The sequence below is a fragment of the Taudactylus pleione genome, unplaced genomic scaffold (assembly GCF_031769625.1).
Source record: "Taudactylus pleione unplaced genomic scaffold, aTauple2 ptg002871l, whole genome shotgun sequence".
Lineage (NCBI taxonomy): Eukaryota > Metazoa > Chordata > Amphibia > Anura > Myobatrachidae > Taudactylus > Taudactylus pleione.
Genome location: NW_028287243.1, coordinates 225 through 25,170, shown reverse-complemented (window position 1 = coordinate 25,170; position 24,946 = coordinate 225). Strand labels below are relative to the sequence as shown.

At 48.0% G+C, this 24,946-nt stretch overlaps 1 protein-coding gene across 1 annotated transcript; it reads right to left on the bottom strand.

Annotated features, from left to right (window-relative positions):
• Positions 1 to 820: 820 nt before the first annotated feature.
• Positions 821 to 21,994, bottom strand: LOC148431101 (uncharacterized). The gene is made up of 8 exons (XM_088466345.1): positions 21,864 to 21,994; positions 21,013 to 21,234; positions 20,805 to 20,931; positions 16,930 to 17,057; positions 16,719 to 16,847; positions 15,516 to 15,619; positions 15,156 to 15,345; positions 821 to 4,909 (listed from the first exon to the last, which is right to left on the bottom strand). The coding sequence occupies exons 2-8, from the start codon at positions 21,095 to 21,097 to the stop codon at positions 3,477 to 3,479; spliced, it is 2,196 nt and encodes a 731-aa protein (XP_088322471.1). The 5' UTR covers positions 21,098 to 21,234; positions 21,864 to 21,994; the 3' UTR covers positions 821 to 3,476.
• Between the last annotated feature and the right edge of the window lie 2,952 nt (positions 21,995 to 24,946).

The following is a 24,946-nucleotide window of genomic DNA, read 5'->3' as shown; positions in this document are numbered from 1 at the left end:
TCTCTGATGGGTTTGTTTTGATTTTTCAGCCTAATGATGTCTTGCTTCACTGATAGTGACAGCTCTTTGGATCTCATATTGAGAGTCGACAACAACTGATTCCAAATGCAACACCTAGAATCAACTCCAGACCTTTTACCTGCTTAATTGATAATGAAATAACGATGGAATAGCCCACACCTGTCCATGAAATAGCTTTTGAGTTGATAGTCCCATTACTTTTGGCCCCTTAAAAAAGTGGGAGGCACATATAGAAACCGTTGCAATTCCTACACCGTTCACCTGATTTGGATGTAATTACCCTCAAATTAAATCTGAAAGTCTGCAGTTAAAGCACATCTTGTTTGTTTCATTTCAAAGCCATTGTGGTTGTGAATAGAGGCCAAAATATGAAAATTCTGTCAATGTCCCAATATTTATGCAGCTAACTGTACCTCCCTCTACCGCACCCATCTTCCATTGCCAGAGACCCCCCCCCCCTCTACCGCACCCATCTTCCATTGCCAGAGACCCCCCCCCCCTCTAACGCACCCGTCTTCCATGTTCCTCATTCTGGATAATTAAAAAGTACAGAGACACCATGTCACATACGGAGGACATCAATGTACAGTAGAGATATGGATTTTCTGCACTAGGGTTACTCTCACATTACACTATAGTCCCCCGGATTATTTTAATATGAAATAGTAGAATCCTTGTGTGACACATACTTGGTGTAAGTATATAACAGCCATGCTTTATAAGACATTCTCCCCTGGGAATGGCATATATAACATTTAGTACATAGGATTTGGACAAGGACAGACGAACCAGAAGACAATTCAGAAAAAAACAAAAAACATCTTTATTAAAGGACACAGCCCTGCGACATCCAGTTTGACTCACAATCCTCCCCATAGAGAAACCCCCAAAAAGTTCTAAGAGGAACCAGCAATGAGAAAAGGCACAAAACAGCCAGTGTCCCCCGGCGCTTCCACCTTCCCATCGGAGACACATCATCAGCACGATCCAGAGCCTGGGATAATATATTACTACATGCACAGCAAGATACACAGCGCTCTCCTGTGGCGCAGAACCTTGTAGGAACGTAATGACAATAGGGAATAAAAGTGTTCACAGCCGCTATTCTAGATCCTCCAGGGATAATGTCCGGATCCAGAATGAACAGTCTCCCTAAAAATTGTCCTGCTTACCAGCACTGACTGACGCAGAACTAGTAACGCCGGCTTGTGTTTAGAGGGCACGGATGTAGAATTACTCATGGAGAGACCTAGGAGATTATTAACTACAAATAAGATGGAGTAAATAGGTGAGAGAACACCTTAAAGGAAGGTGGGGTGGTATGGTCTACGACACATCATGAAGCCATCACCGCGGACATTCATTGAATGACCGCGCTGACAGATCTGACCACCCCGCCCATTTTTGGGCAAACATGCAGACATTGGAACCCTGAGGCTGATAACACAAGTTTCAAGTTAAAGCAAAGGCTGGTTAGCGGCTGAATTATAGGAACATTCAGACAGTGAATACAAAGGGGACGTTTTCTTACATGAAAGCTTTGGTATATGGAACTGCAGTTATAGTGTAGTGATCTCTCATATTACAGCAGGAAGACTGGTGCAGCAGGTAAATGCTTCCCTCCATCAGGACAGCCCCTCGTAGAATGGCAGTTACACATTTAGGGGTGCACGCTGTTTGTATAACGGGCCCACACAGGTTACTATCTCCATGTCAAGCGCTCTTCTATAGTGACCTGACAAGAGCCTCCCTGAACATGTTTGCAGGGAATTAAGCACCAGGTAGTTTCTAATGATTCAGCCAGCCTGGCCGTCGGGCATGGAAATCTGTAAGCTCAGCTGGCCAACGGTGGATCAGGTAAGAGAGGTGCGGGGATCCCTACCGCATATGCTGCATGGGTGGACCAGGAACTAAAAAAATGAGAATCTGTCCCAAAATGATTGAAATGAAAAAAATTAAATAAATCACCTCAACAGTTTCCAAACCAGTCTCCCACCTGACAGAGATTCTGCGGCCATGATGTGTGCGAGTCAACACGTGACGCAGTCACATCACCAGACGAGAGATGGATAAAGACGCCCCCGCCTGTCATGTGATGTAGCGGTTAGTTACATTAACACTTCATCTGATTTACCGCGCCAGTCTTTTTTAAAGGGGCGAGTTAAGGACTCAGGCACCCGCAAAAAAAAGTGAAAAACGAAAAAAAAAAATGGATTTATTTCGGACAATATCCCAACATCCGATGGCTAGGATCAGTATCTGGCATGGCGGAGGGGGCAGCTGGAAGATGGCTGCAATCATCCTGTGAGTGACGCGCTGGGAGAGGTCGGAAGTGACCCGTGAGGCTGCAAACGTCCAGCTCTCGTCAGCACGTTGTGGCAAAACTGGATTGTGGGTAGCTACAACACCCCAAGACCGGCGCTTGTAAACCACAATCGCCTACAGCTGAGCCAGCAGTAAAACGATAAAGAACCGCCTTCCCTAAAGCTCACACGGTCTTATACAAATGTACTAACAACATTTACAGATTATTATAGTGTTCATTCTAGCACCCTGCTCCTGTCACACCACGTGCAGTTCCTCTTTCCTGGGGTCTCTCTCAATGCTCTGGGGCTTCTCTAAATATTAAATAACTGAATTGTATTCTTCTACCTCTTGACGAAACCTTTTCACTTAGGGTTCCTTTAAGAATTATATGTCGTAAAAAGTTACATTCTTTCTCCCAATGTATCATTATTACTGGGGTACAAACAGTGGCCGAAGCGGAACGCCCTCTTCGTGTTGGGGCATATCCCGGTAATGAATCACAGCAGCCGGCCTAGCACTATATAGATGGCGGGAAGCGGCATTTGGTTCAAGTACCGTGCTTTGAACATTTGGTAGTTACAAAGGCTGCTGTATACGCGCCAGTCACACGTCTAGAGCTGCAGTAGCCCCATGTCACCAGCAGGTGTCACTGCACTTAGGATTTGTTTTTTTTTTTGTGGAAATTTTAAAAATACATTAAAAGTGATGTGAGGAAATAGAAAACTGAATTCACTATGGCTCTTGGATAAGCACAGGTTTCCCTTCTACAAATGCTGACAGCCTATAGTGCACAGACATCCTTTTCCCTGCTTTAAAAACAAAAAACAACTACTTTCATGGCTTCGGGAACGGCACACTGCAGGCAGCCATTTTGGAACGTGCTGGCAATGGTTTGAGAAAGTCAACTCAACTTTTTTGCCCACAGGAGGAGACATTCAGGGCAACCAAGGCAGCGATGAGATTTGCCCAGCCGGACCGCAGGGTTCCGAAAAGCACGTAACGTCCAGGTTGACGGGCATGAAGGCCAGGATGCGTTCTCCACGGAGTCTGCGAGGGCGGAGAGAATAGCTCCACCATTACAAGTACGGCACACGCTAATACCAGACAAGGTCGGGTTCCGCCTCTCACTTTTCAGCTGAGGAAATAAGTTACGTGGGGACTACAATATTTTTAGCAAGTAAAGCGAGCAGCGCCAGCTCGACATTTCCCTCTGCCCGCTCCAGCGCTAGGAGAGCGTCCGGCAACGTGAACCCAGCATGGACAATCCGCTCGACGGCAGCTGCTGAGGAAGAGGTGGCGTATGGAGGCTGGGCAGGGGAGGTCTGATCACCGACAAGTCCCGCAGGATCATTGCTTAGCCCTGGTGCTCTACCATCAGGCACACTGTCCAGGTTTAAAGGAGGGCCGGGAGGTACTTCACCAGGGGACACGTCAAATTCAGGGCACTCGCCTTGCATGGGAGGAGATCCCATCACGCTAGCAGGCTCAACGAAAGGCTCCACTCCACTGGAAGAGACATCGGCACTGCCGAGAAGGGTCTCTGTGCACATTGCGTCTTCAGGGTCCTTGATAGAGATGGTCTCATCGCACAGAGACGTCTCAGTACATATTTCATAGAAAGAGTCATCAGATTCAGTCTCTAGGATAGATTGACAATTATTGCCCTGATCGAAATTTGCAGTATTAGATTGTGGAAGTGATTTTGCATCTGCCACTGTCGTAGTCGGCCCCTGGCCACTGGTGACCAATAACTTATGAAGTTCTTTCAAGGCAGTGGCCAAAGAGAAGCAGCTCTCCCGGATATCTTGTCTGGTGATGTTTGCCAGGTTTGGGCTGATGTGATTGGTAGTACTGTCCACTTCTTCAGATACTGCATCCACAGACATGTCGTTGGAGGAAACCGGCTGGTTGTCAGCACTTTGGACACTTTCATGCAGTTCAATCAACCCAACATGAGTAACATCCGTAAAACTACGTGTGCAGCACTCAGCGTCGAGGGAAGCGTGAGTAATCTTCTCTGTGGTGTCCTCAGCATGGTGGCAGAGAGTCGACATCTCCTCCTCTCCCTCGTCTGCATCCTGAACTGATGTAGACACAGCAGAACAAGGTGGGCCATCCGCCTGGGGTGACAAGCTAGAGTCCTCATGAGGAGTTGGTGTTGGGAAATAAGACTCGGAGCTCCCAGCCATGGACACAGGCTCTTTCAGAGCTTCTAGAAGGTCTGGTACAGAGCTAACTTCAAGTTTGTCATCAAGAGCCAGCAGGGGCCCTGTACCCGTATCACAAGGTAACTGAGAAGCTGGAAACTCTGCTGCATTTATGCCCTCATGAGCTGAATGTCCTAACGAAGGCGGCCCAGCAGGAAGGCTCTGGTCACCATGGCAGACAGCGCCCACTTTGGGCAGGTTTGCTGGCAGCTCGCTGCGCTCGGTCACAGTGGGTGGGTGTGAGCAGATACTTGTCTGGGTGGAGATTGAATGAGCGGGGGGCATTGAAGCGATGCCTGAAGCGTGGACGGAGTGGTGAAGCCCATCGGTCGGTGGCACCAGAGATGGACCTTCCACTGAGGTAGTTTCCTGGTCTGGGAACAGAAAAGAATAAAGTAAGAATTGGAGGCTTAATCAGAACATACAGCTGCTCACATGTGCTACTACATAGCCTAACATGCGGCTGGTCACATGTGCTACTACATAGCCCAACATACAGCTGGTCACATGTGCTACTACATAGCCTAACATGTGGCTGGTCACATGTGCTACTACATAGCCCAACATGCAGCTGGTCACATGTGCTACTACATGGCCTAACATGCAGCTGGTCACATGTGCTACTACATGGCCTAACATGCAGCTGGTCACATGTGCTACTACATGGCCTAACATGCAGCTGGTCACATGTGCTACTACATAGCCTAACATGCAGCTGGTCACATGTGCTACTACATAGCCTAACATGCAGCTGGTCACATGTGCTACTACATAGCCTAACATGCAGCTGGTCACATGTTCTACTACATAGCCTAACATGCAGCTGGTCACATGTGCTACTACATGGCCTAACATGCAGCTGGTCACATGTGCTACTACATGGCCTAACATGCAGCTGGTCACATGTGCTACTACATGGCCTAACATGCAGCTGGTCACATGTGCTACTACATGGCCTAACATGCAGCTGGTCACATGTGCTACTACATAGCCTAACATGCAGCTGGTCACATGTGCTACTACATAGCCTAACATGCAGCTGGTCACATGTGCTACTACATAGCCTAACATGCAGCTGGTCACATGTTCTACTACATAGCCTAACATGCAGCTGGTCACATGTGCTACTACATAGCCTAACATACAGCTGGTCACATGTGCTACTACATAGCCTAACATGCAGCTGGTCACATGTTCTACTACATAGCCTAACATGCAGCTGGTCACATGTGCTACTACATAGCCTAACATGCAGCTGGTCACATGTGCTACTACATAGCCTAACATGCAGCTGGTCACATGTTCTACTACATAGCCTAACATGCAGCTGGTCACATGTTCTACTACATAGCCTAACATGCAGCTGGTCACATGTGCTACTACATAGCCTAACATGCAGCTGGTCACATGTGCTACTACATAGCCTAACATGCAGCTGGTCACATGTGCTACTACATGGCCTAACATGCAGCTGGTCACATGTGCTACTACATGGCCTAACATGCAGCTGGTCACATGTGCTACTACATGGCCTAACATGCAGCTGGTCACATGTGCTGCTACATGGCCTAACATGCAGCTGGTCACATGTGTTACTACATAGCCTAACATGTAGCTGGTCACATGTGCTACTACATAGCCTAACATGCAGCTTGTCACATGTGTTACTACATAGCCTAACATGCAGCTGGTCACATGGGCTACTATATAGACTAACATACAGCTGAACACATGTGCTACTACATAGCCTAACATACATCTGGTTACATGTACTATTAAATAATGTCATATAGCTGAGACTAAATTAAAGTGGACTCCTGCTCCCACACAACATCACATGGTGACAGCACAGGGACAGGCAGCTAGTAAAGGAAATTACATATATATAAAAACTGCCCAGCATATGTGTAGTTACATACTTCCATGTTGCCCGTGTTCCTCTGCACGAAGCCAGCAGCTGAACAGACATTAACCCAAACAGAGCAGCATCTGTGTGCATCCACCTAATGGGGCCAACGTTCACTGATGTGGATGTTATCATGTGGGGTACACACTTTGACAGACCGACCGTTTTTGGCAAGCATACAGTGCATCCGGAAAGTATTCACAGCGCTTCACTTTATCCACATTTTGTTACGTTACAGCCTTATTCCAAACTGGAATAAATTAATTTTTGTCCTCAAAATTCTACACACAATACCCCATAATGACAACGTGTAAAAAGTTTTTTGAGGTTTTTGCAAATTTAATGGAAAAAAACAAAAAAAAAAAACCCTAAGAAATCACATGTACATAAGTATTCACAGCCTTTGCCATGAAGCTCGAAATTGAGCTCAGGTGCATCCTGTTTCCACTGATCATCCTCGAGATGTTCCTACAGCTTAATTGGAGTCTACCTGTGGTAAATTCAGTGGATTGGACATGATTTTGAAAGGCATACACCTGTCTATATAAGGTCCCACACTTGACAGTGCCTGTCAGAGCACAAACCAAGCATGAAGTCCAAGGAATTGTCTGTAGACCTCAGAGACAGGATTGTCTCGAGGCACAAATCTGGGGAAGGGTACAGAAAAATATCTGCTGCTTTGAAGGTCCCAATGAGCACAGTGGCCTCCATCATCTGTAAATGGAAGAAGTTCGGAACCACCAAAACTCTTCCTAGAGTTGGCCGGCCGTCTAAACTGAGCGGTCTGGGGAGAAGGGCCCTAGTCAGGGAGGTGACCAAGAACCCAATGGTCACTCTGTCAGAGCTACAGCATTCCTCTGTGGAGAGAGGAGAACCTTCCAAAAGGACAACCATCTATGCAGCAATCCACCAATCAGGTCTGTATGGTAGAGTGGCCAGACGGAAGCCACTCCTTAATAAAAAGCACATGGCAGCCCGCCTGGAGTTTGCCAAAATGCACCTGAAGGACTCTCAGACCATGAGAAACAAAATTCTCTGGTGTGATGAGACAAAGATTGAACTCTTTGGCGTGAACGCCAGGCATTATGTTTGGAGGAAACCAGACACCACTCATCACCAGGCCAATGCCATCCCTACAGTGAAGCATGGTGGTGGCAGCATCATGCTGTGGGGATGTCTTTCAGCGGCAGGAACTGGGAGACTAGTCAGGATAGAGGGAAAGATGAATGCAGCAATGTACAGAGACATCCTGGATGAAAACCTGCTCCAGAGCGCTCTTGACCTCAGACTGGGGCGACGGTTCATCTTTTAGCAGGACAACGACCCTAAGCACACAGCCAAGATATCAAAGGAGTGGCTTCAGGACAACTCTGTGAATGTCCTTGAGTGGCCCAGCCAGAGCCCAGACTTGAATCCGATTGAACATCTCTGGAGAGATGGCACCGACACTTCCCATCCAACCTGATGGAGCTTGAGAGGTGCTGCAAAGCGGAATGGGCGAAACTGGCCAAAGATAGGTTTGCCAACCTTGTGCCATCATATTCAAAAAGACTTGAGGCTGTAATTGCTGCCAAAGGTGCATCAACAAAGTATTGAGCAAAGACTGTGAATATTTATGTACATGTGATTTCTTCGTTTTTTTTTTTTTTTTTTTTAATATTAAATTTGCAAAAATCTCAAAAAATTGTTTTACACGTTGTCATTATGGGGTATTGCGTGTAGAATTTTGAGGACAAAAATGAATTTATTCCATTTTGGAATAAGGCTGTAACATAACAAAATGCGGAAAAAGTGAAGCGCTGTGAATACTTTCCAGATGCACTGTACACACAGACCAAATGGCCTCGCAATATGTCTGACCAGAATAGCCCATTTCAAGGTGTCTCCCCCCAGCATTAGACTCTTTCTGGACTGATACAAGAGTGCTCCCACTCCTGACTAAAATACAGATCATTAGTGATGTCACTGGCTCCTAGTGACTGGATAGGCTGCACTCTCTGTGATGTCACTGCTGGCTCCTAGTGAGTGGATAACAAGAGATATGGTAAGAACTTACCTTTGTTATCTCTGTTTCTACGAAGTCCATAGGGTCCACAGGGTTGACCTTGGGGGTATAGGTTGGGAACCAAATCCGGGCACCACGCAGTTAAAGCTTTTAGCTCCCAGGATGCACTTGGGTCCACTCTCCCTATAACCCCGCCCCCCAGCCAGAGGCACCTCAGATTGTAAGTAGCCAAAGGCCGGAGGAGGAGAGAAAAAGAGAGAGAAAACTGGAACACTCTAGAACCATACTCACAGAAAAGGAGACGGGAAGCCGGTGACCAGTAACACAGCCCATATGAAGCCAGGTGCGTCAGGGCGGGCGCCCTGTGGACCCTATGGACTTCGTAGAAACAGAGATAACAAAGGTAAGTTCTTACCATATCTCTTGTTTTCTACTTCAGGGTCCATAGGGGGTCCACAGGGTTGACCTTGGGGATGTCCCAAAGCAGTTCAACCAAGGGTGGGGACGCTCCTGTGCTGAGAGGAGAATCCGTCGCCAAAAAGGAAGCATCCTGAGAGGCAAAGGAAACCAATGCCTAGAACCTTAAAAAGGTATGGACAGAAGACCACGTGGACACCTAGTAAGGCAAAACAGCCGAGGCGCCACGACGAGCCGCCCACGAGGGTTACACGGCCCGAGAAAAAAACAAGCCTCAACGACAGAAATGCCCACCCATGGGTAGGCCCCTGAGGAAGACATACGAGGCCATCCAGTCAACATTTCATTATAGGCCGGCCATCGTTTCCTGTTAAAACCAGAAACCGCAGACCACCAATAAGGAGTCCGCTTACCATAAGGAACTTGAACGGATCACATAAAGCCAAAGAGGCCGGACCACAGTCCATGAGGCCACAACAGCCGAGAGGACTGGGAACTGAATGGCCATACCATAAGTTCCAGAATAATATGGAACCTAAAAACCACTTTAAGAAGAAACACAGGGCGAGAGCAACTCACACCCTGACATGATGCCCTCCAGAAGAGGGAGCCACATGAGAACGCTCCCCATTCAGACACTCTCCTGGTTGATTTAAACACCCTGAGAGAGAGAGAGAGAGAGAGAGAGCTTAAACAATAGACCATGTAATGGCTATCACAACCAGCGGTTCCATTGACTGTCCCCGGAGGGAACAAAGAACCACTACTAACTCCCCAGGAGTCCCTAGGGAGGACAAGTGGAGACATAATCCAGAAAACACTCCAAAGGATGAACTGGATACCAGAGCGGAGCAATTCCATATCTTAACCATACCGACAGTGTAGAGATCCGCACTGTCAGGAAGGCCAGGCCAAGGGTGAAACCCAAGCCAGCTGGAAGGAATGCCAGAATATCTGGAAATCCTGGACACCGGAGGATCGTATCGACAGGTACGATACCATAAGAATTATGTATGCCACAGTCCGTGGCAGATCCCAGCAAAGTCTGGCCTATCTGCTCTAAACATCTCAATGAAGACAAAGCCAGGGAAGCCCGAGGACCACAGTAGGGGCGCAGTTAAAGACAAGCGATCCAGATCCAGGGAAAAACAAGGACCCTGAGACAACAGGTCCAGATAGTGAAGCAGTAGGAACGGAGCATCGAGGAGGAGACTCCGAAAATCTTAGTACCAGTGATGTCTGGGACGACCTGGACCCCCCAGAAGGAAAGCCGCTCCGTCTCGAATTAAACTTCCGAAGACCTCGAGGAAGAAGGGAGACCGGAGGACACAGGTACACAAAGTGGAAGGACCACTTCACTGACAAAGAGTCACTGAAGGTAGCTTCAGTACTCCTAGAGCTGGACTGTAACACCAGTAATGTGTGATCGAGTCAGAAGGCCATGGGGATCAATCCCCTCAGGGAGGCCCCCTCTGCTCACCAGGAGTTGAAACCTCTCTTGGAGAAGAGACTAGTCCCCGGGATGCACGCCGTGACGGCTGAGGAAGCCCGCTTCCCAATGGAGAGCTCCGGGAATAAACACCGCAGAGTTGGCCAGGAGAAGACCCTTGGACTATGTCAGAATGGGTGACATTCCTAACATTGCCACCCAACTACCAGTGTTGCCTAGATGGAAGCCACTGTTGTGACACTGTCGGACTGAACCTATTCAGGTTTACCGTGACAAATGGGTTAGGCCAGAGTGAAAGTCCAAGACAGCTTAAAGTATCAACAAGTTAAGTGGCAGGGCAGAAGCGACAGACGTCCAACTGCCCCGAAACGAATGCGGACCAGACACTGTCTTTAGCAAAGAACACCCTGGACGAGATGGCCATAGCCACCCGGACAGAGACCAACTCGCCTCCGGAGAAAGTATCATCGTTCGAACAGCGATCCGATGGAAAAAACTCGATCCATCTGGAGGGGAGTCAATTATGGCAAGGCCTGGAATGGAACTGAGCACATTCCACCCTACCAAAAGGTAGACACTCTGGTAGACCGCGCATCACAAAGAGTAATGACATATGTCGACTGCGTAGATATCCGCACACTTGAAGTTGAAGAGTGGAGATCTTGTCTTACGCCAGAAAAATTCTCAGATTCTGAGAATCCAGCAGTGCTCCCAGATGAAGAAAACCCTGTGAGGGATGCAGGGAGGACTTTTCCTCCGTTGACTAATTATCTGTGCCGAGAAGAAGCCCCGGTTATCCTGACCTGGCGGTAAAGTACCTTGGTGATCCTGCTAAAAGCAGGAGACCGTCCAGAGAAAGGAGCATTCGGATACACTGAACAGGTGAACTGTCAGAAAATCCATAAAGCTGGTAAACCCCGGTGGAGTTGAGGACAGCCCCAAAAGGCAGAGCCCGAAACTTACAAGTGTTGCTGTGGCACAGCAAACCTGAACCCATGCTGATGAGAGGGCTCTGTATGTACCCGTAGGTACGTATCCTGAATACTCGGATATACCATAAAATCCCCAGGTTCCAAACATCGGATGATGGAGCATGGACGATTCCACCTGAGTCAAGGCACCGTTGGAATCTGATTCAGGGATTTGAGACAGAGTATAGGCAAAGGAGGACCAGTCGGTCACCGCCCCAAAAAGAAAGTAGAACAACCAGTCCCTCACTGAGATAGTGAGGTTGGCCGAAATAGCTCTGCTTACCACAAAGACTTTATAGCTTTCTGGGATTGTAAGGCCCTGATCAGTTCTGAAGAAGGGCCCGTGTAACAATGCCTGTGAGGAGGCTGCATGAGCAATGAGAGGCCGTTGAGAATCAGTACCTCACTCTGGAAATTCCCCAGATGTAGACCTGTCCCGTCAGGCTGAGGGTATATCCTCAGGTGTAGAAACAGGGTCGTCCGGAAGTCCAGGACTGCTCGGTACTGGATATGGTGGCCCCCGTGGAGGCCGACAGCCTAGGAAAAAACAGGCCTTTAGGCTGACCCTGAGGACAAAAAGACTTAACAGAGTTAGTCCGAATGTAGTGGGAGTAGCTAAAGACGGTATCTCCCCATTAGTGATACTGCCAATGATGCAACGATCTTGTTAAGGTCAGGACCAAACAAGAACTTCCCCCTGGAAGGAGTGTGCACCTCTGCTTTCCCATAACGCAGCCATAGGGTACTGCGGCGGATACAGACGCCGCCGAAACCCTGAAAGTTAGAAGACCGGCATCCCATGAGGTAATCCCACATATGACCACTGCATATTTTGTGAGCGGCAAAAAGATATTTGAACCTCAGACGTGTTGGAGGGGAAAAACGTCACAAAAGCATCACCATGCGATGGCCATGGTAGGACGGGCAACAGGCCCTGAAAACGAGTACATTGATTTCAGGCAAAGTTACCACCTACGAATCCGTAAAATTCGTCCAGGCCGGGATGGGAGGCGTATTAATGCCTGTAACCCGATGATTAACATACAAATCCATCCCAGAAGGGGATTTCCATTACTTGTGAGGACCCTCAGGGAATGGGAAACAGGAGGCCTTTGTGACTCCTCGTATCTGGGGACAGCCAGACTCCCGCTATGAGATCCACCCGCTGGGCAGAAAACGGGAGATGTATGATACTGGTGCAGGATCGACATTCTCTATATCCAGAATGAGCCTGGCTACCAGCCCCAAAGCAGGGATAATAATACTTGAGATCGGCTCCCCCCATGTGAGAGGGAAAGAGCCGAATATACCATCCAGTTCACGGCAGAGCCACTGGTCAGTAACCACAGGGCGTATATCACGCCAATTAGTATTTCGTATAAAACGACATCCACCAGGGTGGCCGTTGTGGTAATCCCTGCAAGGGGAATGACAGACCGATGTGGTATCGGAGGTAATTCATGTACTGTGAAAAACCCCGGCGGGGAGCGACAGTCTGTTGCACAGGGGTAAATTGCAAGAAATTGCGAGATACCCCGAGTTCAAAAGGGCAGTATGGTGAAGTAACTCCAAGCGAGTGACGACAATGGGGCCCGCCCGGCGATCCTCAAAGGAGAGGATCCTGAGAAACAACGCCCTTTAAGGGGGTCGTGCAAGGGGCCCGGCACCAGATGGTGCCGCATACGTAAACCTTTCTGAGTTAAAATCCTCCGCACTAATTCCTGCAGGCTATGACTTGCAGGATAGCAATAATGGGTGCAGTATCGTGTGCAATCTCCTGGTCAGATATATCTGACTATCTTGACGGAAATATTAAGCAGCGCCATACCGGTCCTGACTGACGCTAAGATTAGCTGCAGGAACCCATTATCAGCGTACGCAACTCACAGTTCCATCTAAAATATGGCAACGTGCAGCACGCAACAGTATGTGACAAACCTCACAGATATTAACAAATATATATATGTGAGGTCTCAGAACCACCCCAGGTACACCTGTATTAGGGCAGATAAAGAAAAGGGTTAGATATACACTGACAGGTGAGAGAAAAAGCAGACAGTCAGCACTAGCAAAAGTCACATACAATGCAGAAAAATATATATACATACATAAGCATGACATATAATATACTGCACAATGTCGCTACATTCAACTGCCCAGATTCAGTGTCTGGGAAGGCTATAGCGCTGTGTACACTCACCCAAAATGGCCAGGTACGCAGGGGGACTGGGCTCACTGACATCCTAGGAGTTCTGCAGCACCACAGAGAGAAAATGGCCACTGGAGACCTCAGAAGAAGCGTGGCCCTTGGAGGAAGCAGCTCAGCGACGCCAGACTGTATTATTGAAAGGCGCGCTGAGCTGAGGGGAGGAGCCGCTAGACAGGGAAGGCTTCCTCCCCTGGCTAGCAATTAACCCCCCGGGATGCCGGCTCCCGCTGCCGCTATAATCCCTGGTGGGCTGTGGACACGCGGGGTATGCCTCCATGGAGGGGGAGCCCGCCGCCACCGCTAGCGCCTCCGGTCTATCCCCAGAGACCGGAGGCATAAGGCTGCATGTACACGCGGGTCACCGCAAGCGGTGACCACGCGACTTACCTGTCCCCGTCGATCCGGCAGCAGCCCAGGGATTCCTCCAGAGCCCGGATAGTACAGACTCTGGGGTCCCGCTGCGATCCCCAGATCTGTACTGGCGTCGCAGCGCCGGCGGGGTGTAGGAGCGGCAGCTCAGACGTCCATTGGACAGTCTGATGCTGCCGCTCTGAAGAGTAGTAAAAAAAATAATAATAAAACAAAACTCTTTTAAGCTTAGAGGCTGCTAAGCAGCCCCCTGCAGTAACGGTGACCCGACTCCGGCCGGGCACCAACTTAAACTGAGGTGCCTCTGGCTGGGGGGCGGGGTTATAGGGAGAGTGGACCCAAGTGCATCCTGGGAGCTAAAAGCTTTAACTGCGTGGTGCCCGTATTTGGTTCCCAACCTATACCCCCAAGGTCAACCCTGTGGACCCCCTATGGACCCTGAAGTAGAAAGGCTGCATTCTCAGTGATGTCACTGGCTCCTAGTGAGTGGATAGGCTGCATTCTCAGTGATGTCACTGGCTCCTAGTGAGTGGATAGGCTGCATTCTCAGTGATGTCACTGGCTCCTAGTGAGTGGATAGGCTGCATTCTCAGTGATGTCACTGGCTCCTAGTGAGTGGATAGGCTGCCTTCTCAGACACCTTTACACCACACGTCAGCATATTGTTAAACATACAAGTCACAGGAATGAGAACTGCATGAGCTCAGCTGATAAATTACCTGCTGTTCGGCCCCCTCCTGCGGCAGATTACACACACGCATGCATCATGGTTTCTGCTGGTCTGTGTGGATTAGGAAAAACAAAAAACGGCAAACCAATGTTAGGAGTACACAACAAGCCACATGCAGTTAGTTAGCTGTCTGGGACATGTCTGCTATACACGTGTGAACTTTCACTGTCTCTAACAAGTTGCACAGGAGACATCTTCTAATCATAAAAGGATGTAACTATCCGCAAGTCATACAGTAACATATTAAGGTGGAAAAGTGAAAACTGCAAGCACCACAGCTGTTATAATACCCTCTGCTTGCACCGACGGCTGGGGCCACAATATCGACATGCTGTGATATGTAACAGAAGATGGGCTACAACAGGGGGCCTAACAGTACTGGGACCACTTTCCTGTGTGTAGGTGTCATAAGGGAAAAAAATGGCTGCCAAGGAGCCATAATTGTATTTGCAACAGGCAAACAACACGTAACAGTGCATGCCATGTGTCCGATTAATAATGTAAGAGGAAACATTCCCAACGCATGCACACGCGTGTCAGGCCAAGCCATGCATTACACATACCTGCTTCATCAGCAGATTTCTGCAAAACTTCTGCTAATTCACGGTCTGCGATCTCCTCTGGGCGCATATCCTCCCTCCCTGGGCCGTACGCCAGTCGGGCACATTCAGGAAGCTCGCCCTCGGGCAAGAAGCTGGTACGGGTGCCCGTCGTGCCAATCACCAAGACGTTCTTCTCCAGGTCGATGGAGCACTGTAAGAGGAGACATCTAGGTCTGTAGGACACACGCCGCACTAACATTTGTTGTAGGGAGGTGGATGCAGAAGTGAGACAAACGTCGGACAATGTATCTTATTCCACCACATCAGGAAGAGAAGGGGGTAACACGATGGTGTGGATAGCATTAGGTCACCATCACATACCTGGTGTCTCTTTAACATGTCCAGGCCAAGCAGCATGTCCATCGGCTGCTCCTCCAAGATGGAGAACGAGCAGGGCAGGAAATCACCTTCAATCTGTACCTGAGCTGGAAAAAACCATAGCATGCAGTGAGAGGGGTCCGTTCCCCAATGTGCATCCTATAGTTTCGGTCTATAGACAAGGAACTAACGCCCAACACCATCTCTGGTCTCCATATACTATCTATCTGTCTATAGACCATGGAAACAGCCACCCGAGAGAGCCAAGACTCCATATACCACTTCTAACATCAGTCTGTAGACCATAGACACAGCCACCCACGAGACAGGGTCCAGACTCCATATACCACCCCTAACACTGGCCTATAGACAAAGGACACAGCCACCCAAGACAAGGTCCAGACACCATATACAACCCATAACATCGCTCTATAGACCACAGACACAGCCACCCGAGACAGGGTCCAGACCCACAATACCACCCCAAACATCTGCCTATAGACACAGGACACAGCCACACATTGACAGTCTAGACCACACACACTACCTCCAATATCAGTCTATAGACCATGGACACAGCCACCCACCGAGAAAGTCATGGTTCAGACCCAATATACCAACCCTAACATCTGTCTAGACTAAGGCCACAGTCACCCACCGAGAGAGTCCAGTTCCCACTATGTGCCTGATTCAGACCCACTTGCGAGCGGCTGTCCGCTCGCAAGTGGGTCGATGGTGTGCACTGAGCATGCGCACGACGGAGGGAGCTCGTTGTGTCTGATCAAAGGGGGCGTGCTGTCGATGTAGATTGACAGCACGCCCCCTTTGGTGGGCGTGCCTCCCAGACGGGGGCGTTCCCAAGGGAACGCCTACCGTCAGAAGCCGGCCCACTGACATCACTAGTGATGTCAGTGGGAGTGATTTTGGCTCTGATAGAGCCAAAATCACTCCGGGCCTTGCGGTTGAGAAACTCAACCGCAGGCTCCGGCTCGCACTGGCGATGGTCAAGACCATCGCGGCCATCAACATGCACGCTCGTATAGGCTGTGGGTGGTGACCCACAGCTATACGAGCGTCCAGGAGGACGCTCCATAATTATGGAGGACGGCCCTCATTCAGAGCGTGCGCTCTGCTCAGAGCGTACGGCTCTGAATGAGGGCCTGTGTGTGACTGTATGAATACGAAGGAAGGATCACACTGACTCACCCAGATGCACTCTGCCGATGATTTTCTGCGTTCCGACCCCCTTAGCTATTCCAGCCCATCTTCTGTCCACTAATCTCATGATATGACACCGCTCCGCACAGGCCTGGCTCATTATGGTCATCTGGGCACCTGTCATGAGAAACAGAACAATGCGACTCTGCAGCCCTGGAGAACCCAGTTTCGCCAATATTCTCTTTTTCCCGGACCTCACCTGAGTCAACAAAGGCCTTCACTGGGTAACCGTTCACCTTGCAGTTAATATACAGCATCACCACCTGGCCAAAGCTCTCAGGAGCCTCCTCCATCGCTATCGTCATGTTCTCCTCAATGTTCTGCTGCCTGTGGGGGGGGGAGAACCAGGGAGTAACACAGTGACCTTCCCTCAAACTATACATCTCATGGAGACCCACAATGTAAATCCCTGAGAGGGGACACAGGGACCTTCCCTCATACGGTATGTGCCATGGAGACCCACAATGCAATTCCCTGAGACATGCAGTGCTCCCATAGAAGACCCTACTTCAAGGAGTCCGTAAGAAAGGTCTGGAGATAGATAATGGGCACAGTGATAAGGTGGCTACGTTCACTACACAATACAACAGCTGAGCCAGGGAAATTAGAAACAATACATCTTTATTAACGTTGGATGAGGTTTTGAAAAAGGAAATTCAATGTAGGAGGGGAAAGTGATTTTCCGAAAATCAGATAATTTGAAGTATAAACTGGTTCCCAGCCATTTCAAGAAGGCAACTAGATTATCGTTAAATACAACCTGGCTTCCAGTAAAGGGGCTCATCCACTTGCAGACATAGAATGGATTGCACGATTATGACATTGTAACCGTGCAGTCGTTTCACAGTCTGCTGTGCCTACACTGACCGATCAGTCGTTCAGTGTAGGCACATCAACCATCCCCTAACATGCTCAACCTGACCTTATCGCCAGGTTGACCAGCATGTTCGGGCGATGATTGATATTGGAAACGACCAGCGGGAGCATGCATCGCCGGTCATCTCCGACATCAATGTGCGCTATTTGTGCCCGGTTAATGAGTGATTGCACTATTACGATGTCGTAAGTAATGTCGCGTAGTGGATACGCAGCATTAGACCACCAGGCTACCACAGATGTGATAATTCCATGCGTCTATCATGCATACAAACCCTCAAAGAAATCTACTGATTTTAGATCATATACAACGAAAGAAGTTTCCCAAATAAATTATTTTTTTGAATGGTAAATCCACATATATTACCTATGTAATCCATTGTGGATGTGGAAAACAATATGTAGGACGCACAACACGTGCGCTCGCCAGATATTTGGAACACTGAAGAAAAATCTTGTTGGGGTATTAAAACACATCCATTATCGGAGCATATCTCAAGGTGTCAAAATTATCATTTGAAAAATATAATAATTATCTCTATTGAACAAATCAAAGCGCCATGCCGAGGAGGAGACCGATTCAGTAGGCTCTTGTAGACGGGAACTGAATCTTTCGTCTAGGCACCATGGCCCCGAATGGTCTCAATGACATTATTGAGCTCAGTAATGTGTGAAGATTTTGACACTCTGTATCTACAATTCTATAGTCTCCGTAATATTCCCTCTCCTCCCGCCTCAGGCCTTTCCACCCCTTTTGACTTGAAGATTTTTCATGGTTTTTATGTTAAGGCATTTTTTGTTTTGTGCCCCTATCCCTTGTTTATGACCCCTCACCAGCTGGATTGCCCCTCGGCTGTGCACCGGTATACATAAAATGGGACTCGAGGACCCTAGGGACCGTTGTGCTTTGTAGCGTAGCATCAGCTGCGGGTATTCACATGGTTGTACTTATTAGGTTCGAATTGGCGATTATTTAGTTACAAAAATTATTGAACAGGGAATGGGAAAAGAATCTTATGACTAGGTGCACACAAACAATGTATTACATATAAAATATAACTTTTAATAGATCAGATAAAATGTTTGATAGTAATATGCACATGTGAAGCTAGCGAAATAAAAACAAGACATAGAGAAGAATGTGAAGAAAAGTAAATACAAGTGTTTAAAATGTAATTCCGACATGTAAATGACTTGGCATCCAAAATATGTCTGTGCTTTTCACCTTAATATGATAATAGAAAATGGTGCTGTTCTTAATATCTAGTATGCAGTAGTTCTAGACCACAAATAAATTGTGCAGAAGAGATTCCTCCTGTAATTATAACCCAGTAATATTGCAATATTCATTCAGGCTATCAACAATATTTTTATATGTTGATTGTATCCAAAAGCCGATATTTATAGCAACATGCTGTGATATCAGTTGTAAATATATAACCACAGTTGCAATTAAATGAGTGTATATAACTCAGTTATTATTGTATGACACGGCTCCTAAAGTCACTGCCGTCCGGTTTCATATAGAAACCGTTGTAATTCCTACACCGTTGACCTGATTTGGATGTAATTACCTTCAAATTAAATCTGAAAGTCTACAGGTAAAGCCCATCTTGTTTGTTTCATGTTTCAAAGCCATTGTGGTGGTGAATAGAGGCCAAAAATTCTGTCAATGTCCCAATATTTATGCACCTGACTGTATATTGGAAATTATTGATTGTATATTTTTGATCGTGTATAAAGGTTTATAAACATTCTTTATATAGAAGGGGTTTTACTAATAGTTCTTACTATAGGATCTAAGATATAAGAATGTTTTATATCTGCATAAAGGATAAAAATTCACTATTAAAACTATGTAGACTGGCTGACAACCAGACCTGTTCTCTATATGATTTTTGTATAAATAATATTGCTCACAGTGGTTAACTGTGCCTGCCAATGAGGCTGATATACAATGTAACAACTGTATTAAGCATATGAAACAAATCCGGAACAGACCAGCGATGAGACCATGCATGTGCCTGCAGTCCAGACCAGGATGAGGCTTGGAGAGCACACCCGCAAACCGGGGATATGCCGGTATTTAAATCTGTTTGTTTGACACAAGTTCTATTCCTTCTCATGAAGCCGGGGGGGAAACGCTTTAAGGCTACACTTTGCTGCACACAAGCTGGTTTATCTCCCTGGAATCTGCAGTTAGATTTCTTTATTTGGATACACAGAGCACAGAGACAGAAAACACTGTGCTGCACTATCTACTTATACAGACAGCATTGAGGTTTATAGTCGGTGACCACCCTGTTTTTTGGCTACATCAGACACATTTCCTGGCCAGGAAAGCGAGTCGGTGGAAATCCATTCGGGAGAAGTCCTGTGAGTATACAGATTATTTCTGCAAGGACCGCTAAAATCTGCTGCTTTCTTTGACCGGAAGACGAGACAGCTAAAGCGTACTGTATAATTGTTTTATATTTATTCAATACTCGCTTTGTGACTGGAGGATAAGACTGGTTCAGCCCTAATATAATACGAACAATGCTGCTTTCTGACTGATGTATACAAAACGGAATCGGTATGAATTACTGACAGCTGAATAGCCGCCGGAAGGGAGGATATCCCGACAGCGGCCGTTAAGTGCTCTAACACTCCCCTCCCCCCTGTGGTGCCTAAATCTAACCCCCCCCCCTTCCCACACCCTAAACCTAACCCTCCCGTGGGGTGCCTATACCCAACCCCACCCCGCAGCTATAATCTAACCCTGCCCGGCTTACCTTGTCCGGGATGCCGGGCGGCAGGATTTCGGCGTGGGGCTAAAGATTTCGACGCCTATCGTTAGTCCCGGGTCGGCATTGTTTTTTTAATATTAATTAAATGTAAGATCTCTTTTCATATGTGCAGCCTTGTTCTTTTCATTGTGTTGCTCCCATAGAGGGTGCACTACCTATCCCTGCTGCAGATTTCGGAGGATCACCTGTATTGCATCCTTAGTATGAATAAGAACTATGACCTCGTGCATCACAAGATTATTCGGACAATGCCTACATACCTAATTACCCATAAACCAGAACTATGGTAATGGAAGCAGGATGTGTTCTATAAATAGTCCTCTGCCTTAAACGTCGGCTAATGGACCATACCCCACCATACCAGTGGCCAACAAACAAGAAAGTCCCCTATAGGAAGTGTGCACCGCACCTTATGTCTTCCTCTATCTTAGCCTGTGCATCTAGGTCGAAAGGGTCGGCGGAGAAAAGGCGGATCCTCTCCTGCTCCCGCTTGGCTCTTTCCTGTTGTTGCTCCAGGAGGACCTTGGTGAATTTCTCTGCAGAAGACAAAACACCAGATCAGCCGATATACCTAGCGAGTCCCTCAGCGCCGGAGTACGAGAGGAACCGTCACTCACCCAGATCTCCGCTCAGCAGCGCCTCGGCCAGGGGCGGATTGCGCTCTTTCAGCAGTGACAGCTCGTGGGGATTGGATAACAGCATTTCCCTCAGCAGAGCGGGGTTATCAAGCCCCTGAGGAAACGATGTGGAATCTGGTGCAGCCGCGGTCGGCTGGGGGGAAGCCGTTTGCCTGGAGGTCCCCGGAACTGCAATACTACTGAAGTCTATTCTGGGCAGACCTGGAGGGAGGTAACAGAACATAGAATACTTATCACATGGCGCAAATGTAGCACACGCATTTAAAGCGCTAAACAGGGAATGGAAATTCTCAGCTGCAAAACATTAATGCGTCGTTCAGTGTAACCATGAAAAGTGCCACTCGATCTCTGCCAGCTCCCTGAGAAAAGCTCCTCCCCCCTATCACGGAAACGCGATGAAGTGGTGAGAACGAGCCCAATAGCCAATATTTATGTCTGCCCCATAATCTCGTTATCACCTCCTCCTTATAGTCCCAACACAGGCAGCAAAGCCGGGCTACTAGTATAATGGACTGAACCATTATTGGGCACGTTGGCAGGTGTAGCAGAAGACGAAAGCTTTTGGCTGCTGACAAACCTCAGTGACACCGGGAGGGATAAGCCAGATCTCGGCCACTACAGTGGACAATGATCCGTCACGTGAGCTTTAGTGATGTGTTACAGTCCTGGGGCAGTACCACAGCTGGGGGCAGAGGTGCCATCAGAGGGGAGGAGCAGTTGCACACCTCACATGCTGAACCACAAAAGCTCATTATCCTAAACTGAAGTGACAGCCATTAAAAAGACTGTAGCCTTATCTCTCCCCCATGCCAGCAATCGCCGAACCATACCTGGGAACTGTGCCGCAGGCCGCGTCTCCGTAGGATCTTTCTGTCGCAAGACCACCACATCGCCATCTTTTAACCCGTAGGACGACAGTGATCGCTGGTTGTCGGTCAGTGGTCTCTCTGCGTAGATGATCTGGAACAGAGGAACAGTGTGAGCTGACAACTGAGAGCAATCGCTCTGCATTATAGATTACATTATTAGAGGGCAGAGCAGTAAGTCGACCTCATTATGTTCTCGCAGTCAGATCCTCACACACAGTACATCGTCATCTATAGGAATACATAGCAGACTTGTATACACACAGAACTGCTCATCATAAATCACTGACTGGTCAACAAAGCAAGGCTCCGCCCAAAACCTGACTCAGGGAGAAAGGTGTTGTCGATGCCCCGCCCCTACGGAATGAGGGACATCACCACACTCTGCCTACACTGCACTACTGGTTTGCATAGAATTTTTTTTTTTTAGGCATGGAAACATTTACTACATGTAGTGCACAACTATAGGAGCTCCGCCGGGAACTGGTTATATACAGGTTCATTAACTATTTAGGATTCATATATAATTAACCTATGAATTATCTGTAGGACACCTTCCAGCAGAGCCTGAATTATGTATCACAGCAGCGATGTAATAAGTGGATAACCTGTCCGGTATGAGAAGAGGAGTTTCTCTCTATATCACACCAACGCCTCATCGTGGGTTTGGGTATGGGAGACCGGCCGTCAAAAGACCGACTGCGGCATCCTACTGCTGAGAATCCCGACAGAGGCTCAGTAAGTATCCTAAGCCCCCCCCTCCCGCCGCAGCCCACCCCCCATGTGCGCAGGTACAAGCTAACCTGGCACGCTATACTTACGTTCGGGATTCCGGCGTCGGCATCTCAACTACTGTCGTGATTCCGGCGCCAGTGTTCTGGACGCAAGTGGGGATTTTGGCTGCCGGCATCCTGTGCGGCGGAATACTAACTACATCCCCTCATTGCCATGTAATAAACATTTCTCCATTCTTTCTTACACCTCTCTCCCTAACAGGACTGCTCCAGCAGGAAATACTAGATGTAGCCTGGAGACTCTCAGAACGCCTGACTACCCTGTTCTCACGGCTAGGGACCCTTGTGTAACGTGCAGAAATACACGGATTATAATACAGACCGCAGACTAGCCGCTCACTACTGTGCAACTACACGGCAGAATGTAACATAACCAATGGACACCGCTGTAAAGGGGGAGATCTGCCTATCCTGGGACTCGCTCTCCTCCTGTGCAGTCAGCCGCATTATGGCTGTTCACCGGTCTCCCGCTGTGCCGTCTAATGCTCTCTGCTGGTTATCCATGTAGTGTCTGCCGTTTGTAAATACTGTTCAAGGCAACATTTATTATAGTATTGGTGCAACAAAGGTTCCACGTCTGCTACTGTATGATGGCAGTGACCAAACACACCTTATTTAAGCAAAGGGAACCTGTATGAAGAATCAGTAAGGTTCAGGGAAAAAGACATAAACCCTGGAGGAAGGGGAGGGGGTGTAGCGTGCTCTATAACACTACAGAAAATCTAAAGAATTATATTAGCAGCCTGAACAAATAAACCAAGGGTAAAAGGATGTGTCCAGGGCTCTGAATCGTTCTCGGCTTTCTCATACAGCAGAGAATTAGACTGAATGGAAGCATTCGGCTGTCACCTTACGTAAACTCCTTTGCATCCTGCCACGAGGTCGTAAAACACATCCAATCAGAATAAGGGGTGCTGTGTAATTATCACTGCTCTCCCTCCGTGGGTACGGACTAAAAGAATGTATATTGACCAAGGCCAGTGAGTGGGGCAGTTTGAGTGCCAATGCGTTGAAAGTCTGAGTGGCATGTGGGGGAGTTTTGGAGCACGTGTGGGTCTAGGGGCATATTTGAGCAAATTTATGACAAGTGGGGGTTTGGCTGCTGGTGTTGGAATTTTATGGCATGTGAGCGTATTTAGATTGAGTTTTTTCATTAATGAAATAAAGCATTATGTGCAGCCCTTTTGAAGGTTGGAGGGCCACACATGTGCGTCAGGCTGCCGATAACTACAGTAGTGGAATTACTGTTGCAGCAAACCAGCAGTATTGCACCACGTAAGGCGCTGGCTCTTATAAACAGCTCACAGGGACCCAGATGTATTAGCAGCAACTCGACACATAAAGCAAGCAAGAGGTTCCGCAGTTGTTGCTCCCGAACCCCAGACACTCACTGGCCATGGAATAATGGTGCCAGATGGGGTAGTTTGAGTATCTAGTAACGCTGAGGAGCATCTCTGAAGGTACAGTGGAGTGGATAAGCTACAGCAGTTGCAGACCCCAACGGGTGCCATTCCTGTCAGCTATAGACAAGTCACAAACACTGGGCAGATGGAGGCTGGATAAATGCTGCCTGCTCTGACCAATCTCCATATCTGCTGCAAAATGCAGATAGCAGGGTCAGAATCTGGCATAAACATAGTGAATCCATGGATCCATCCTGCCTTGTGTCAGTGACTCAGGCTGCCGGTGGTGATGTAATGGTGCGGGGAATGTTCTTTTGGCGCACATTAGGCCTCGTAATACGAATTGAGCAGTGTAGAAATGGCACAGCCTCCCTGAGTAATGCTGCTGACCACGTGCATCATGTCACACAGCACACGTCATCCCACGCTGGTTCCATGAACATGACAATGAGGTCAGTGCAATGGCCGCCACAGTCACCAGCATGAATGTACAGCTGCCACATCTGCAGCAGCTGAGTGACCCTATCATGTCACCATGGGCCAGAGTCTCCGAGGAGGATCCTGCTCAGTGCCAGATGGGTGTACCCAGTGCCAGATGGGTGTACCTAACCGAGGTATAGGTCTGCACTTTCTTACATTGGAAATGTCCTGCAAATAAAGGAGTCACATGGTGACATCGTTACATTGTATCTGACTGGCCTGAGGGTGGCCATAATGGGGTAATTGTTTGCCATGGAGACGGATTATCTGCTGGGTAACAAAGCCACATTCTCTGCACAAATAAGTGAAGAACAATAACTTAGAATGTAACATAGGTGACCTACGGCCTGTGTGCGGTCATACCTCAATA

Bases quoted from the DNA above. Each gene is read 5' to 3' on its own strand.
- LOC148431101 (XM_088466345.1), bottom strand. From the start codon at position 21,097: ATGCTGTTATCCAATCCCCACGAGCTGTCACTGCTGAAAGAGCGCAAT. The intron at 20,932-21,012 runs GTGAGTGACGGT...TGTCTTCTGCAG, and splicing joins GCTGCTGAGCGGAGATCTGG to AGAAATTCACCAAGGTCCTC. The intron at 15,620-16,718 runs GTGAGTCAGTGT...GGTTTTTTCCAG, and splicing joins CATCGGCAGAGTGCATCTGG to CTCAGGTACAGATTGAAGGT.